This window comes from Protobothrops mucrosquamatus, unplaced genomic scaffold (assembly GCF_001527695.2).
Source record: "Protobothrops mucrosquamatus isolate PMUCROS unplaced genomic scaffold, P.Mucros_1.0 scaffold336, whole genome shotgun sequence".
NCBI classification, from domain to species: Eukaryota; Metazoa; Chordata; class Lepidosauria; order Squamata; family Viperidae; genus Protobothrops; species Protobothrops mucrosquamatus.
The window spans coordinates 467,964-486,057 of record NW_015386674.1 but is presented as its reverse complement, the minus strand read 5'-3'; the positions used below and the strand labels follow the sequence as shown (position 1 = coordinate 486,057).

The following is an 18,094-nucleotide window of genomic DNA, read 5'->3' as shown; positions in this document are numbered from 1 at the left end:
TAAAAAGTTCAATCAATCAATTCCAACTTTGCAAGATCTTTTTTTTTCCGCGAGAAGTTGAAATTGACTGATTGAACCTTTTTTTTTTTTTTTTGCACACGGCGACGGAGGCCTAAAGCAAAAAGGTTTTATAAAACCCAGCTGAAGGCCTAGGACTGGGGCGACAGCACGCGTGCCCACAGAGAGGGCTCTGAGTGCCGCCTCTGGCACCCGTGCCATAGGTTCGCCACCACTGCACTAACCATTCCTAGCATCAACTTCTCCAGTGAATTTGCATGCGTGGTATGGTCAAAGTAAATCAGACGTGATTTTAGCATTTACATCTTTCTTAAATTCTTATTTAGATTTTGCCATTTGTTTCTATTTCTTAAGCTTACAGTTAATTTTTCTTTTGTTCAAGAACAAAGGTAAACTCACCAAGTGGCTTTTCAAACTTGTTTTGAAGATCTCGAATATTCTTAATATAATTAAATGGGTGATTTCCAAAAGTGAATAGAAGTAAGATTAGTGAACTTAGTGCCCTTTAAAAGTCTTTACTGCAACTGAGAGTATGATGATTCCCTTTCTCTCCCAGTTCTCAAACTGGTAGGAAACCACTGTCCCGCAGTATCCTCACAAGAAGCTACAGTTTGGAGCAAAAGTGGGTGACTTTCCATCTTCTCCTTATCCAGAGACGTTTCTTGGGACAGGCCTACTTGTCAGTCTTTTAGTCTTTGCTACAGTCATTGTCTACACATGGAGATGTGATAATTTACCATTCCTCACTCAGAAGTCAATAATTGGTTAAATGTCATAAACTATTAAAGGAGTCTGTGGGTTGCTTTCTAGAGCGAAGTCTGGTCTCTTTCTTATTTTTATTATTTGGTTCATTTTTTGTGTTGCCTGACTCCAAACTGATATTGTGTATATGAGGAGAGGGGGATATTTATTATTACCACACCAATTCCAGGTGGTTCTTGTGGAAGGTGAGATCCATATAGTGTGCTTTTCAATCTGCTCACTCAATAATAACTCCAGCTTCAGCCTTATAAATAATACAGATCATATATTACTGAAGGAATAAGCCTTTTGAATTGTTTTCTGACTATACATTCTAATATCAACTCCTGCTTCAAAAAATCAACAAACTGGAAATTAAGTACTGAAATTACTGAATTTTGATGAAAAAAGTAGAAACTGATGTGTCTAAGATGCTCATAAGAAGTCAAAATGTTTTATTATGGAATTATATATTATTGTTTTGTATTTTATATTTGTTACTCCAATTATTCCTGCTATTCATTCTAGAGTATTTATAATAACCCTATTACATAGAAGGAAAAGAATGATACTGTCCAGCTCAGAGTTAGTAACATTTCTAATTCTCAGAGATAACAAGAATAAGAGGGAAGGATTTTAACTTATCAATTTGCCTTTGTTGGATAATTCAAAAGCAAGTTTATGTACATATATCCAAATGCACTCAAATTTAATCAGTCCTTAGATTCTTGATTATAAAATGACAAAGGACTGACAAATAAATATAACATAAATGAAAATACAACAATTGTCATTTTGTGTTGCGCCCATCTATATTCTGGATTTTCACATTATGCTAACCCATGGTTTACTTTAGTAATCATGATTTACTGAATAAGCCTCAAAGCAAATTCAATAATGCGGGACTACAAACCATGCTTTATAAAATACTGTGATATGGTTCATACATAATATTAAAACAAAACCAACCAAACCATATGGCTGAGCACAATATGTGAAGCTTGCCATATGTCATTGAAGAAACAGTTCATCTTGTTCAAAACTTGTTTTTGTTATAATTTAATAATGACAAAATTGAAAAAATGGTTGTACAGTCAAAATTTGCTATATAATCTTACTTAGTGGGTTCCATTTCTTAATTCTAAACCAAATCCCTTAAAAAAAAACATGCTTTAAGACATACTTTGCTTACCACAAGGGAGAAAAAGGCAACATAACTCTTGATCTGCCATTATGGCTGAATATTTTGAATTAAATGTAAACATTCATCAGGCCAAGTTAGCTGGGTAGTCCCTCTAACCATCACTCTCTCCTCTGCCCATAATTTACCCTTTCATGCTTAGTCCTATGCTTATTTACCTGGTAAGCCAATGAGTTCTTAGCCATCAAGCCAAAGAGAAGACACTGCTCCTATATGTTGAGTGGGGCAGACCTCGAAGGGGCTAGCTAGATGATGGAAAGAGTACACGCCTTTCACCTTGTTTCAGCCATACAAGGTGAAATGAGAGAAATGGCCAGCAAGAAAGGGTTAGGTTAAGGTTAAGGTTCAACTGTGAATCAGATGGCCTCCATACAAACCTCTGTGTTATCCCTACTGGGAGAAGCAAAGCTGAGGCTTCAACATTTGACTATTCAACCCCAAAGAACATATTAAAAACAACAACAACAATTCAGCAGACATCAGGACCCTGGAACCTATGAGGAAATAATTGTCCAATACACTGTACTTGATGATCCTGAACTTCTGAGCATGGATCACCGTGACTTGTCATCAAACACTGAGTTTCCAAACCTCCAAGGACAAACCACCTGAGGCAGCTACTGCCATATTTCCTTCAACAGTGATCTGCAAAAAAAAAACAAAACCCAAAACAAGAAATTGATGATAAGTAGAGCTGGCTGCATTAAGCCCACAATAAAATTCCATTTGACTCCAAACAGTGATGACAATAGTGAATAGATCCCTCTCTTTTATAGCTGCAGCACCCCTTTCCTAAATAATGTACACCAGCATCTCCATCCTGTTGTCCTTACCCCATTTAGCACAGAGCTATGGGTCTGTGAGCAGATGACCTTTGGTGGATCTGTAGGAATATGTATCTGAAAGAAAAATCCAAGAGGTTTAAGTCTAAAAAGTATATGAGAATATAACAAATTGAAAAAAAACCCTTTATTTTACTTTGCTATATGTAAAGTCTAGAGTCCCAAAACATTTGTGCCAATGCAATTATTTAGTATAGGCAACTCTCCAAAACAATGGTCTATGAATCTAATAAAGCCAGATAGAATGCAGTGAAGGAGCTTATCTGTAACATAATGATATGGAAGCAATATGTTAAAAAAATATGAAATGGTCTTATATCATATTTCATCATCTTTATCTGAAGCTTAATAGTACTCTAAAGCTGTTGAAATAATCCAAAGTTTTAGTTTATAGCTAAAACTTTATGTGGCAACTTTATGTGCTTTAGTTTTCAATCAAATATTTTAAAATGATAGTGGACAGAATTAATTTTGCTTCCACTGATCAAATCTACAGTAATGTGATAATTTTTTTGTTCTGTTTTGTTTTGCTCCTCAGTCACAACTCTACCAGAACTATTTTTCCAGGCCAAAAATAATTCAGTTATTCTTTAGATTTGATTTGATTTTTTAATCCAAAGAGAACACCCGCCCAAATACATAAAGCATGTTAAGAACTAAATGTTTGGAAATGCATATTTTGTAAGAAAATACATATTTTAAAATATAATTCATGCAAATTCTTGTGCAGCAGTTCGATTCTGAGTGGCTCAAGGTTGACTCAGTCTTTCATCCTTCTGAGGTCAGTAAAATGAGGACCCAGATTGTTGGGGGCAATAGGCTGACATTGTAAACTGCTCAGAGACTTCTGTAAATTACTATGAAGCAGTATATAAATCTAAGTGCTATTGCTAAATTAACACTTCATTCCTAGTAAAGTACTTAGATACCACCACAACTCTTACACGGAACGTCTTGTCAGTGGAAGTTGTATACAGTGCACCCAATGAGTGTTGGACTCCAGTGATCTGAGAGCGATGACCGACATCAAAATACTGACAAAAGAAAAAGCAGTGAGACATCAAATGAAAGAGAATTGTTTTATGTGTAGAAATTAGAGAAGAATCACATTTCTCTGTCCCTCCATGATCTATCATCAGTACCATACCCGAATGTGCTTGAAACGCCCTCCATTGTTCTCAAAGACATACAACATTCCACGATTGTCTCCAGCCCATAGTTGAGAACCCTGGTACGACATGGAAAATAAGTATGTGTCCAGCTGGGGGAAAAGATAAATATTATTGCCATAGGTTCAGTTCTACATAATACCAGACATAAGCATGAAATATCATAATTCCCATGGTCAGCAGGCTTATTATAAAACCTATGTACAAAAATAAGGTTTCATATACATTTTGTCTGAGGTAAATATTAAATTCCACTATTTTCTTCTTCCTTATTGTTATTAGAAAAATATATCTTACATATAATTCTGTCCTATTTCTTATTTTTCACCCTTATATTTCATCAGCCTCATAATTTATTTTTTATCAGCAAAAGTCCATTAAGAAATAACTACCTACTTTAACCTTGATCAATTAAACCAGCTCCAGATTCCTTTCCCATACTTTAACAATCTTAGTTTTTGGTTCCCTTCAAATAATGTCCTAGTCTTCCTTCAAGACTTTTAACAGATCTCTTTTGTACATCCAGTAAGAAAATATTATCCAAATATCTCTTCTGATTCAATACTTGTTTGTCCCCTTTAAATATTAAGACATTAACCAGATTCATTTTTATGTCCACTGTATTATCTTGTTCCATTTTGTTCTTGTAACTTGTCATATTTAAATCCACAATCAAATCAGTTTCAGTCTTATCTGTACAGCTTGTTCTTCTTCTGTGACATCATTAATACATTATCTATGGTATCAAACATTCTTAAAATTATTTTCGGAGTCTATTGTTCAAAATGTCCTTCAAAATATATAGTTAAAGTATTTTGCTCCATTTTTTTTGTTAACAGGTCAAATTTAAGTATACGTCTCCTTTAGCTGTAATACTTATTTTCTTTTAGTTCCCTCTAGTGTCCAATCTTCAAAATCCCATTATACCATTTTTTTCCCAATCAACCCAAGCAAAAAGGATTTTTATAATTAGTTTTGAATTTTTATTCCAAATATCTCTGATTGTTTTTTAATTTTCTAAAATCAACACCTTTTTGCTTATTCAAAAAAATGAGTATTTTTCCACATCCTTAAAATCACATTTAAAACTTCTTTCCTCAAGGAAAAGGAGACTCACTCAGTGAATACCATAAAAACTTGCTGTTCTGAACCGTCTGAATATTTCCAAGCAGTTAAAAATAATTCCAAAGATGATTAAGAAATAAGGCTCAGTAGAGCGTTTTGTACATAACAGGCTGTGTTATAACTGTGAGTTAGATGATATCACTGAACTCCTAGCCATTTGACTCACAAGCCAAGCATAAAACCTGACAGTCCAGAGTATGAATGGCAATCATACATTTTTTTCTTTTTCCAGAGAGAATTTGTTTGTCTGCAGCCAACATTCAATCACCGTAAATGCTATTCCCCCTTCAGCTAGGATATCTCTAACTTTACCATGGTGCTTACTGGAAGTCCACTCCACCTCCTGTTTATTTTCATCTTCTACTTTGTTGTACTATTAGCTTTGCATTATTTATTATCTTACTAATATAATCTAGTTCTATCCCTTTACACTAGCTTATTCTTATCTAACTTCCTGTATTATATTCCTATACTCTAATGCATGGGTGTCAAATTCGCAACATCACGTGACGTGTCGCGACGTATCCCAACTTTTTTCCCATTGCCGGCAATGGGGTGGGCACGGTTTTGGCATGACATACAGTATCCGGCTTGTGGGCCAGCAGTTTGACACCCCTGCTCTAATGGCTATCTAACTTCTATCAGATCTGTTCAATTTACAATTTAGGGAAGAATAGTAAAATTGTATGGAATAGTTTTAAATTTTTCTTGGTCCCCCGCCCCTATATAATTGTTGGCTAGTTTTATCATGAAAAAGAGACCGAAGCTGAGTAGCTCACCTGAAGCCTTTGAAGCACACTATTGGTCCGCCTGTCAAAACATACCAGCGTTCGATCCTCACTGCCAGAGATAATGAAGTGTTCATCAGCTACAAGGGATAGGACTGCATTGGAGTGAAGCCTGCGGCTCATCACTGGGGCATAAGCAGCTGTGAGAGAGGGCCAAGAGATGCATCACAAGAGCCCAGTCACCTGCACAAGATAAATCTTATAAAATTGGTGGCTTGCTCAACTACAATCACATACAATTCTTCCTCCACATTGAGGTTTGCCATTTCATTATCAGGATAACTGCAAGCAGGAGAGAAGGCAGAGCTTCCTTTAGGAGTTCTCTTGCCAGCTCCTCCCTGTTTTACCACTCCTAATGAATTTGTTTGGGGGGGGGGTCTATTACACACAGAAAAATAGCATGCATTACCCACCATAGCAATTTATACCCAAATAATCATAATGGGGAATTTTCTTGCATAAAGCTTCCTGCTTGAGATGGCAGTCTTCAGAAATTAATTGTAGCTGTGGGAAGCAACGTACTCAAAGCTACCAATATGCCTCTTGATACCAGTTAATTCCTGCCTAATTTAATTTTTTTAACAAAATTATATTAATTTAAACATGAATAAATGGGAAAGTAATGGTGCAAAACACAGTTATTTTCAACAATATTGTACTTCCAGGCTTTGCATTGGCCACAGGGAAAATAAAAATGGTAGATGACTGCAACCACATCCAGAAATGGACCGTCTTTTCTAGAAGAAGGTAAGTGTAAGCTAAAGAAGTAGAAAGCATCTTCGGTGGCTAGAGAGAATGACGGGAATAACCTCAATAGTTTGCTTTCTGATAATTGAGTGTTTTGTGATTGGTTCATGGACATTTTGTGAATGGGCAAGTCTTCTACGTGGGAGCATCCACAATATGCCTAGATCTGGCACAGAAAACATCTAATGTCTAGATAGATGAAATAATCTTTTCTTTTCTGATTGCTCTTGGCCCATAAAGAAAAGAAGACCATGACATATAGGTAATCTATGACTTATGACTGCAGTAGAGTTCAGAAGTTTGAGTATAAGTTATTGAGGTCGTAAGTCGAGTCACTATGTCACCAGACACAATTTTATGATTGTTTTTGCAATGGTTGTTGAGCAAGTCACTGCAATCATCAAGCAAACCACAGAGTCATTAAGTGAAACACATGGTTGTAAGTCTGATTCCAGCTTATCCAATGGGCATATTTGCTGAAAAATGGCAAAAAAACCCAAAACTTAATCACATGACCAGAGGATGCTGCAATCAGTCACAAATGCCAGCCAGTTACCAAGTAGCTGAAATGCAATCGTGCGACCCGTATGCCTTAACTACGGTGACAATGATTGTTTGAAAGTAAGCAACTGGTACTAACGGGTACTAACCTCGTGGATCATAGACTGACACTTTCTTGCCGTAAGTTCCTATGGCCAAAATGTCAGGCAAATAAGAAAGGCACAATACAGCTGCTTTCTCACTAGAATCCAAAAGGAAAGCATCAGGCGATGGGTCAAGAAGCATATTTCATGGCCACACATTCAAGTCAGTAAATCTTTGCTCAGCCTTGGGTTTTCCATTATTTCTACACTGACACTTTTTACAACATAAATTAGCTAGTCCCCATTTTGCTGCTTGCAATGGCTGTCATCATCTACTACAAGGGTGTCAAACTGCCGGCCCGTGGGCCGGTTGCATCATTCGGAGGCCATGCCCACCCCAGCTCTGGCAATGCGAAAAAAGTCACGATATGTTGCGACACGTCACATGACGTGGCGAGTTTGACACTTATGATCTACTACAACTGACAGGTGGAAAAGCAAGAGAAAAAAACCACGCTGACACCTGCTGCAGGATCAGCTAACAACTCTGCCTGCCTAATTTCATTCCCTGTGACTGCAAATCAGAAGGCCCCATAGAGGACTTATTTACATGCTGAATTGCAGAGAATCTTAATTTTAATGGACTAATTGAGCAAAGGGAGTATGCAGTTCATAAATACCGATATAAATATATATGAATAACATTAAATATGAAACTTTGTTTAATAGATAAGAATACCATCTTGGTGATTTTAGCATTTGCACAATACGTCCAGTCAAATATAAATTAATGCAGATGAGGCAATCTGCACCATCTGCATAATGAAGTAAGCCATCACAGAAATTAGTTTATTATATGAAACATCCAATACACTAAGATGTGATAAATCTGGATCCAATGGTCCACTATGTTAGTTTTCATTAGAGTTGCAACCTCCAGCTCTCTAAATCCAAAATCAGCATGTCAGTGTGGAAATTCTAGAAATATAAGACTAGACAAGGTTGCACTGTTCTTATACAATGTGGTTTTTATAGCTATAATGTATTTATGTAGAATAAACTCTCTCCCTGCAATAGGGTGAGCTACTAAGTGAGCTGGAATTTTCTTTGTAGACTTGTACCTATCCAAGTTAAAGATTTTTTTTGCCTGAAATATCTCGCAGCCAAATACAAGGGGATGAAGCCAAAGATAGGGAGCAAAAAAATTCTAAACTTTCTAGAAGCACCTGCAAGCTGGTACATATGCATATTAGAGAAATAAGATATACAAGGTGAAAAGGAAAGCTGAGAAGGCTTATTGTACAATATTTACATTATATATATATATATAGATTCAGTATGGTGGTACAATATTAATTGGACATTAATCTAGTCTCTTTAAATAAATCCTTGGGAAATAATACAAGAAAAAATTAGGTGAAATTCTCTAACATTCACTATAACTCAAGACTGAATAATTGTACTATTTTAGGCATTTGCTCATGATTTGATGTTATTTTTAGGACGTAGGATGTTAAATCTGTCTGGGGCCCCGATTAAGGACTGAAGCCAATATCTACTTTCCGGTCATTATTAATTCTGTTTCTTTGAATTTAGTTTTCTTTTTGCCATTTAGTCTTCTAAATATATATAATGTAAGAAGATAAGCAGCAACAGTACCTGATTTCTCCAAACTGTTTTCCATCAGCGGCCATATCCCATAACTTCACTGTGCTGTCCCAGGAGCCTGAACATACATGGTTATAACGTGAAGCCAGGGACCAAACCCACCCCTAGATGGTGGGGGGGAAAGGGGGTGGGTGAATGGAGACAAAATACATCACCATGCTTTAGTTTTTAATAACACTGTGCTGGTATATAAAGAGGTAGTCCTTATAATAATAATAATAATGATAAAGTTGGAAGGGACCTTGGAGGTCATCTAGTCCAACCTCCTGCTCAGGCAGGAAACCCTAAACCATTTCGGACAAATGGCTGTCCAGTTTCTTCTTAAAAACTTCCAGTGTTGGCGCATTCACCGCTTCTGGAGGCAGGTTGTTCCACTGGTTAATTGTTCTAACTGTCAGGAAGTTTCTCCTTAGTTCTAGGTTGCTTCTCTCCTTGGTTAGTTTCCATCCGTTGCTTCTTGTCCTGCCTTCAGGCGCTTTGGAGAATAGCTTGACTCCCTCTTCTTTGTGGCAGCCCCTGAGATATTGGAACACTGCTATCATGTCCCCCCTCATCCTTCTCTTCGTTAAACTAGACAATTCCAGCAACCATTCCGTATATGTTTTAGCCTCCAGTCCCCTAATCATCTTTGTTGCTCTTCTCTGTACTCTTTCTAGAGTCTCAACATCTTTTTTACATCGTGGTTACCAAAACTGGATGCAGTAGTTTATTTAGTGACTGTTCGAAGTTACAACGGCACTGAAAAAGTGACTTATGACCATTTTTCACACTTACGGCTGTTGCAGCATCCCCATGGTATCATGATCCAAATTCAGACTCTTGACAACTGACTCATATTTATGACAATTGCAGTGTCCTGAGGTCATGTGATCACCTTTTGTAACCTTCTGACAAGCAAAGTCAATGGGGAAGCCAGATTCATTTAACAATCATGTTACTAACTTAACAACTACAGTGATTCACTTAACAGCTATGGCAAGTAGATCGTAAAATGGGGCAAAACTCACTTAACAAATGTTACACACACACACACATATAAACTTCAGCTAATCTTTCCAATGATTCCACATTGCAATAACAATAATTACATCAAATAACTTGCAGGTGAACTACAGAAATATCTCTTTTCTATCTCTTTCTGATTTTTCCTCATATTGCTACACACAGCAAAACTTATAACTGAGAAAAACTGTGAACTTTCATTCTCTGAAGACAACAAATCTCCTGTTATACATAAAATAAGTTCCAGCAGCTTATTAAATATACATCATTTTAGAACAGAAACCCGGCTTCAATTTTGTACCACAATTTTTTGATCTACAGTGGATACAGAAAGTCTACCCACCCCTGTTAAAATGTTAGGTTTTTCAAATGTAAAAAAAAGAAAATTCAAACCAAGACAAATTGCTTCAGTATTCTTTTCACCTTTAATATAATATATAAGCTGTACAATTAAATTGAAAAACAAACTGAAATCTTTTAGGGGAATTTTTTTTTTAAAAAAAGACTAGAATAATATGGTTTTGGAAGTGTTCACACCCTCTTGTAAGTACAGATGTAGTTGTGTTCAAAATTAACCAATCACATTCCAACTTATATTCAATAGTATTCAATACACATCTGCCATTAATTAAAATGACCCTGATCAGGCCTATATAAAGTTCAGCTGTTCTAATAGGATTTTTCTGATATTTACTCCATTGCCTCTTACAGCAAAAACCATGGTTCACAAAGAGTTTACAAAGCATCAAAGGTATCTGTAGGAAGCTATCAGTCAGGAGAAGGACAGGAGAAGGACACAAAAAATTTCCCATTGGATATACTGTGGAGCACAGTGAAGATAGTCATTAACAAGTGGAGAAAATATGGTACAATAGTGACCATTACCAAGAACTGGTTGTCCCTCCAAAACTGATGAAAAAACAAGAAGAAAACAGATCCAAGAAGCTGACAAGATGTCTATAGCAACATTAAAGGAGCTGCAGGAATGTATGACAAGTTCTGGTTTTATACTACACGTGACAACAATCTCCTATATTCTTCTTATGTCTGGGCTATGAGGTAGGTGGCAAGATGGAAGTCTTTTTTTTACAAAGAAAAACATCCAAGCCTGGCTACGTTTTGCAAAAACCTACATCAACACTCACAAAAGCATATGGGAAAATGTATTATGATGTGATGAGGCCAAGGATAAACATTTTGGTCATGATTTCTAGAAGTATGTTTGGCGCAAAACCAACACTGTGCATCACCCAAAGTTACATCACACTCGCAGTGAAGCAGGGTTGTGATAGCATTACACTTTGGGGCTGCTTTCACTCAACTGGAACTTGGGCTTTACTCAAGGTGGAGGGAATTAGGAAATGTTCCAAATATCAGTCAATTTTGACACAAAACCTTCAGGCCTTTGCTAAAATGCTGAAGATGAAGGAGTTTCCCCTTTTAACACAACAAAGATTCAAAGCATACCTCCAAATCAACAAAATACCGGCTTCACCAGAAGAAGTTCAAAGTTTTGGAATGGCCCAGCCAGAGCCCAGACCTGAATCCAGCTGCAAATATGTGGGGTGACCTGAAGAGAGCTGGGCACAGGAGATGCCCTTGCAATCTGACAGAACGGGAGCCCTTTTGCAAGGAAGAGTGGGCAAAGATTCTCAAGGCAAGATGTGCCATGCTGATGAGCAACTATCCCAAAAGACTGAATGCTGTCAGAAGGTGCTTCAACAAGGTATCAGTTTAAGGTTGTGCATCTTTATGCAGCTACGTTATTATAATTTTTTTTTACTGTTATTTTCCCCCTAAAAGATTTCAAATTTTTTCCCCAATTGAATTCTACAGCTTATATGTAAAAGGTGGAAAGGATTCTGAAGTGATTTATCTTGATCTCATTTTTTTTACATCTCAAAAAACCTGGCATTTTAACAGGGGTGCGTAGACTTTCTGAGGCATCACAATAGTAAAATTATGAAGCTTTCCCTTCCTTTTCATTGGGAATGGTCATTTCTTGCTCAGAGGTTAGAGAGGACTGAAAGGTCTTCTAAATGCCACCTTGGAAGCAATAGGCCATATTGCTGCCAGCATAGCATATCCCTCATGTATTTACCTACACCTTTCTTTGTAACTAGCCATAAAAAGGCATGGGCCATTTTAATTTTTTTTTAACAGTAAAAGACAAAGAAGCTACCCGGCAAGTTTGTAAAAGAGAAAGGTTTAATGTTCAAAAGAGAGAGATAGGGATGTACTGCTATTAATTAGAAAATTCCCAAATCACGAGATATGTCATACACATACAGGTAGTCTTTGACTTACAACGAGTCACTTAACGACTGTTTGAAATTATGATTGGTCCCCCGAGAACCTAGTTATGACCTGGTTCTGAAATTCTGATGTCTGCTCTCCAATATGACCAACCATATTTTGGGCGCTCAGCAACCGGCCCACATTTACAGTCATTTGCAACACTGCAGGCACATGATTATGAATTAAAATTTTGCAGGAAACCAGCATTTACTTCTGGTTTCTGGCAAAATTGCCCCATAGCAAACAATGGGTTTGTATAATGACCACAGTGTTCACTTTATAACAGCTGCAAAACAGGTCATAAAATTGGTTCTGGCCATGTGGTGACCTGCTATATGACTATCATTACTTATGACTATAATTGAGGGCCCAATTACAATAGTAACTCAAGGATTATCTGTATACACATCACACACAGAGAAACTCATTGCACGTTATTTTCTGGTTTAAAAAATAGAATGGGGCTATCAGAGGGAAATTTAGGGGTTGACAATACAGAATTTCTGTAATAATGCTTAATATTTATGTTTAATGTATTGTTCTGGTTCAGAATCTCCAGTTACCTTGTGTGTTCCACTGCGCTCTGTCCCCAGCACTTTCACTAGAACTTTTTCTGGTGCTTTGCCCAGCTGCCTTAGATCCCACAAATTGACATTTCGGTCTCGAGAGCCAGAAATACACAGCTCCCCACCCTGGATAAGATAATAAAAATAAATGCTAATCAAATGATACAAGTCAATGTCCTCATATTTCAGAGTAGTAGTATCACAAAGACAGTGGGCAGACATCGAACTTTTTTTCATTAAAAAAAACCCCACACACAACTTCTTATGTATAGTCTCTGTCACTCACACCTTGGCCATTTTCCGGGTGGATTCCTGTAACATGCTCTACATAGGCTTTGCCCTTAAAGAGCATTCGGAAGCTACAGCTGGTGCAAAATATGGCAATATTTTATATGTACACTGGCCAGAATCTCTCTGTGAGGGAAATGGGTGGTTTCTAAATTTGGTAAGTAAATAAAATAAAGTACGGGCAGTGACATGAATCCAAGATTGATGCACATTATACCTCTTTCCCCTGAGCTGCATTGGTTTGCAGTTTGCTTCTGGGTTCAATTCAAGGTACTGGCAATGACTTACAAATCCTATAAGGCACTAGGTTTGTTTGTTTGAAGGACCACCTTCCCCTGATTACATTTACAGTTACCCATTCCATCAGATCCAGCAGAAAAGAATTAATGTGGATCCTGTGCATGAAGGAATTCTATATAATAGGACCCAAGAGGAGGAGAGCCCTTTCTGCTATATCAGTGATGGCGAACCTTTTAGAGACCGAGTGCCCAAAAACTGGCCTCGCCCGTTCCACCCCCTGCCCCGCCCCTACCCCGTCCCCCACCCCACCTGCCCGCAGGGCCACTCACCGCCTCCAGGGCCCACCACAGATTGGCCAGGCAGCCCAGCAGCGCCATGGTGGCCACACCCTCTGCCCGCACCCCGCAGCATCAACTGTGCGGGATGGGGCATGAGGGCAGAGTCTTGTCTACGCTGCCTGGCTGCCATGTCCTTGGCTGTCCTGCTCCGTGTGGGCCACGCTCGGGGGCGACTCTCCTCCAGAGGGGCTGCTGGTGAGGAGGGGGTCATCGGGGGAGGCAAGGTTGGGGCAACGGCACGTGTGCCCACAGAGAGGGCTCCGATGCCGCCTCTGGCACGCGTGCCATAGGTTCGCCACCACTGTGCTATATCATCTACTGTCTGGAAGTTTATGTCCCCTTAGGTCAGATTTGTGTCCAATCTTGGCCTTTAGGAAATCCCTGGAGTCAACGGATGTGGGGAGCCTGCAAGATGGCTGCATTGCTTATGAGCTTTGGTTGATATTCTTCTGCATTTTTATTTTTGTAATCTATTGTTTTAATTGTTTTAATTTATACAAGTTTATTTTTCTGCTGTTTTTACTTGTAAGCCACCAAGAGTCCTACAAGTAAGATAGGTGGCTATATAAACAGAAATAAACATAAAACTAAAAGCCCATTATAAAGACAATATCAGAATGGTTTGACAAATACAGCACTTTAGCAGTAATTAATCAAGAATAAAAATGATGGGAAAGCAATAGTAGCAAACAAGGAATACTTTTTAGATTAAGTGATAGACAGAGGAAGGTTGATTTTTTTTTTTAAAAAGGAAGTGGCCACAGTTAATCCTCTACTCAGCATTTATGTCTAAAGAATCATATAAAGTGCTAACAAATACACAACCAGCTCTACTATGAGATAGTCATGATTATAATGGAGCATAACATCGAGGAAACTCTATTTGGCCAGATGAATTTTGTTAGTTATTTCTCAAAGTTTTCACAGAAAAATGAAAATGCAGAACATTTTTTAAGATGCTCCTTTTAATTAAACTTTGTATGTTGAAGGATATAATTTGTCGGAACAAAGCTACATCATTAGTAGCAGCGAAGAGAGACAGGTTTTTACCTGAAGGAGCAGTACAGAATCAACAGAAGCAAAGTGCCCTTCAGTAAGGGAAAAATACTCTGCGTTTTTGCCACTCTCTGCCCATTGTTGGAGGTGTTCCTCTAGTTCAATGCAAGCTGTTGGCCAGTTAAAATCATTACCTGCTAAAAATAAAAACATTGGATAGATTTCCTTTGTTTGGTGTAAAAACAAAATTAAGCAATTTATGTTTACATAGTGGTTTTACCTATATGTGTTAACATGGTTTACATAATTTAAACACCCAAAAAAGATAGATACTAAAACACTGGAGTTCTACATAATGGAGCAGGAGTTGCAACACTGCAAAAGTGACATGATAAATTCTAATATTTCAATTTGGGAACTAACGAGACATTGTCTTTAAATCGTAAAGGACTTGGTACTATCAGTTCAAAGGCAATATTATTAAGCTTACCTGCAACACTCCAAAAATGAAAGAGAAGCAGGCTAGGAAATATTTACTGTTGTTCTACCCAGAATATTTACAGCAATATTTACAAATTACAGCATTGGAAAAGTAGCTTGAGTGAAATTTCTATTCATTTTACTTAATGATAACCCTCTTTTCAGACAAGGAAAACTCATTTTAGCTTCTTTCTTCCCCCATCATCTACATTTAAAACACCAATTCCACCTCCCCCTAAAATCAAAAGTTAATCATCTGAGAAGCTGCTTGTGAAAAGCTAAAATAGAGGTCACCACAGCTACAAAGAAAATCCACCTACCTTCTACAACTGGATAGCAATTGCCAATTCTTTTTAAAAGTCGAATTCTCCAAGTGACTTCATCTTGTACAATGTCCCTCAGAGTCTTGCAGACTAAAGGAAGGACGTGCAAAACAAACCTGGCTTGCAGGTAAGAACAGATTTCTAAAATCAACTCTAGAGGAAGAGACAACAGCCCGGAAGCAATTTCTTCAGCAACAGATTTTTTCAATTCTAGAGGTGATCTGAGGTCTGATGTTCGGACTCTACCATCTATTGAGGGAGACTCTGGAGGTAGACACTGGATTGCTTGCCTGGATTGACTTGAAGTTCCAAGAACACGCTCAACATACTCCAGGGCCTGGGTATCTGGATCTATTCTGCTCTCTGTGTCAGAATCATTGTCAGAGGCTGGTTGTTCAACAGAAGAATCTGAGGCAGTTTCCATTGCTGCAGGAAGGCAAGAAACAAACAATTCAGACAAGGAATGATAAAAACCAAACATACCTTATTTTATTAGAAATATATATTTCAATTAATAATACAATATTTCAATTAATAATACAAAAGTTTTATGCAGCCAAAGGAAGTTTTGAGAGCATGAATTATAGCCACACTTAAGCCTGAAAATTTTAAAACGATGCTCGAGGAACAAGATGTAAAAAGAAATTTATCTATTGAACGTTCAAAAAAATTCCTAGATAATTAACAAGAAGATGGACTTCTGAATGATAAATGTAGAAATCTTATTTGGTTTTATCTCTTTTCAAATAATAATAATGTTCATAGGTCGAGAAAAGAGTAAGATTAGAAAAGTTATTCTCATTCTGACTTCCAAGCTTTCATCTGAAAATGAGAACTGACTCCACCCAAATAAAAACTGTTGCACGATCCAATCATTATGCTATGGTTCCCAGCTCCATCAGGAATGTTCCAGTCATACACATCCTATGGGAAAAGCAGAGTTCAGGAGGAGGAAAATATATGTATTCTGAAATGGCTGTCGTTTTTCCTAACGAATAAAACCACAAATAGGCTAAGAGCTTCCTGGAACAGATTCCGGAAAGATGGCTTATCCTTTGAGCACCCCAGAGGCAGAGTACAAATCTCACAAAAAAACAACTGCTTCTCTCTCACTTGTGATCACTGTTTTAGCAAAGAAATTTGAAAACCGAATCTCCTATCTTGCTCTTCCCCGCGCAGACCCACCCAAAGCCGATTCTAAAAAAGGAACTGCTCTTTTTGCTGCCTTCCTTTCGCTTGCTGCCTCCATGCACGCTTATCATGTACCTGTCCGGGAAGGGCAGCAAGTGAAAAATTCAGCTCTGCTGCCGAATACAATTCCTCCGTTCAGTGGTCACGCCCGCCTTAGCGCCGTTGGAAGATCTCCGTTCTGTAGATGCCGAGCTCCACACAGTAAGAGATTAATCCCAACGCCGAGTCCTCCTTCCCGCTCCCTTGGATCCTAATCCTCCCGGCAACCTGCCTCCGCCGCTTCGCCGGAAGGGAAGAACCAACACCATCGATTTAAGGCAGCTTTGCCTTGACAGGTCGCGCCCGCTACGCCGCCTTCGCGCGTCTCGTCTCCAAGGAACCACTTCCGGCGCCAATTGATGACGCAAAGCAGCCTTTTATGTGAGGAAGGAGCTTTCACGAGTCTCGGATTTTGTGGGTTCCAAGTGTGGAGTGTGCGCACAGGAACGTTTAGGTAACAACTCTTTTAAATTAAAAACAATGGTTCCCACGGGCAGCAGCTGTATTCCTGCAGCCTCAACCGTGCTCTTAGTGAAACTTGCCTGTTTGTTATCTGGCTTATGGCAGTGTTTAGAAACATTCTTTTAAATCAGTGTTTCTCAACCTTGACAATTTTAAGGCATGTGGACTTCAACTCCCAGCATTCCACAGCCAGCATTGCTGGCTGTGGAATTCTGGGAGTTGAAGTCCACATGCCTTAAAATTGTCAAGGTTGAGAAACACTGTTTTAAATGGTCTACTAGCAAAACGGACTGCTCTTTTAACATCTTGACGAGGGATTAAGACAATTGAGGAAGCAGAAATTCAGCAGGACAGGACTGTTTTGTAAGAGTTTTAGAATATATATGTATGAAGAAATGTATGCATGAAGTTATGTGCATGTTCAAGTATGTAGTATAAAGTTATATTCTGCAAATGCATGCATGCACAAAATATACAATCATTTTACTTCTGTTTAAATGAATTATACAACTGAAATATGTTTTGATAACTAAACATTACACACGCATGACTACCATCTAGTTTAAAGGCACTGCAGGACAACCTTGTCCAGAAAGATAAAATACAATTAGTAAATTCCTGCAGTTGACTTGTGTAGTAACAAATCTTTAATATAGATCAGGGGTAGTCAACCTTGGCTCTTTTATGACTCGTGGACTTCAACTCCCAGAATTCCTGAGCCAGCTAAGCTGGCTGAGGAATTCTGGGAATTGAAGTCCACGAGTCATAAAAGAGCCAAAGTTGACTACCCGATATAGATGATGAAACACAAAATCTTGTCAGAAAAGTGGCTAGAACTAGAGCAGGGGTCTTCAAACTTGGCCCTTTTATGACTTGTGAGCTTCAACTCCCAGAATTCCACAGCCAGGCACGCTGGCTGAGGAATCCTGGGAGTTGAAGTCCACAAGTTTGAAGACCCCTGAACTAGAGGCTACTTAAGTTCTGATGC

General features: G+C 38.2%; 1 protein-coding gene across 1 annotated transcript; it reads right to left on the bottom strand.

Annotated features, from left to right (window-relative positions):
- Window positions 1–858: 858 nt before the first annotated feature.
- Window positions 859–16,933, bottom strand: FBXW9 (F-box and WD repeat domain containing 9). Its single transcript, XM_015815328.1, has 11 exons — window positions 16,681–16,933; window positions 15,412–15,840; window positions 14,666–14,808; window positions 12,747–12,875; window positions 8,875–8,987; window positions 7,282–7,373; window positions 5,876–6,024; window positions 3,950–4,063; window positions 3,747–3,836; window positions 2,794–2,859; window positions 859–2,605 (listed from the first exon to the last, which is right to left on the bottom strand). The coding sequence occupies exons 2-11, from the start codon at window positions 15,836–15,838 to the stop codon at window positions 2,531–2,533; spliced, it is 1,398 nt and encodes a 465-aa protein (XP_015670814.1). The 5' UTR covers window positions 15,839–15,840; window positions 16,681–16,933; the 3' UTR covers window positions 859–2,530.
- Window positions 16,934–18,094: the final 1,161 nt, after the last annotated feature.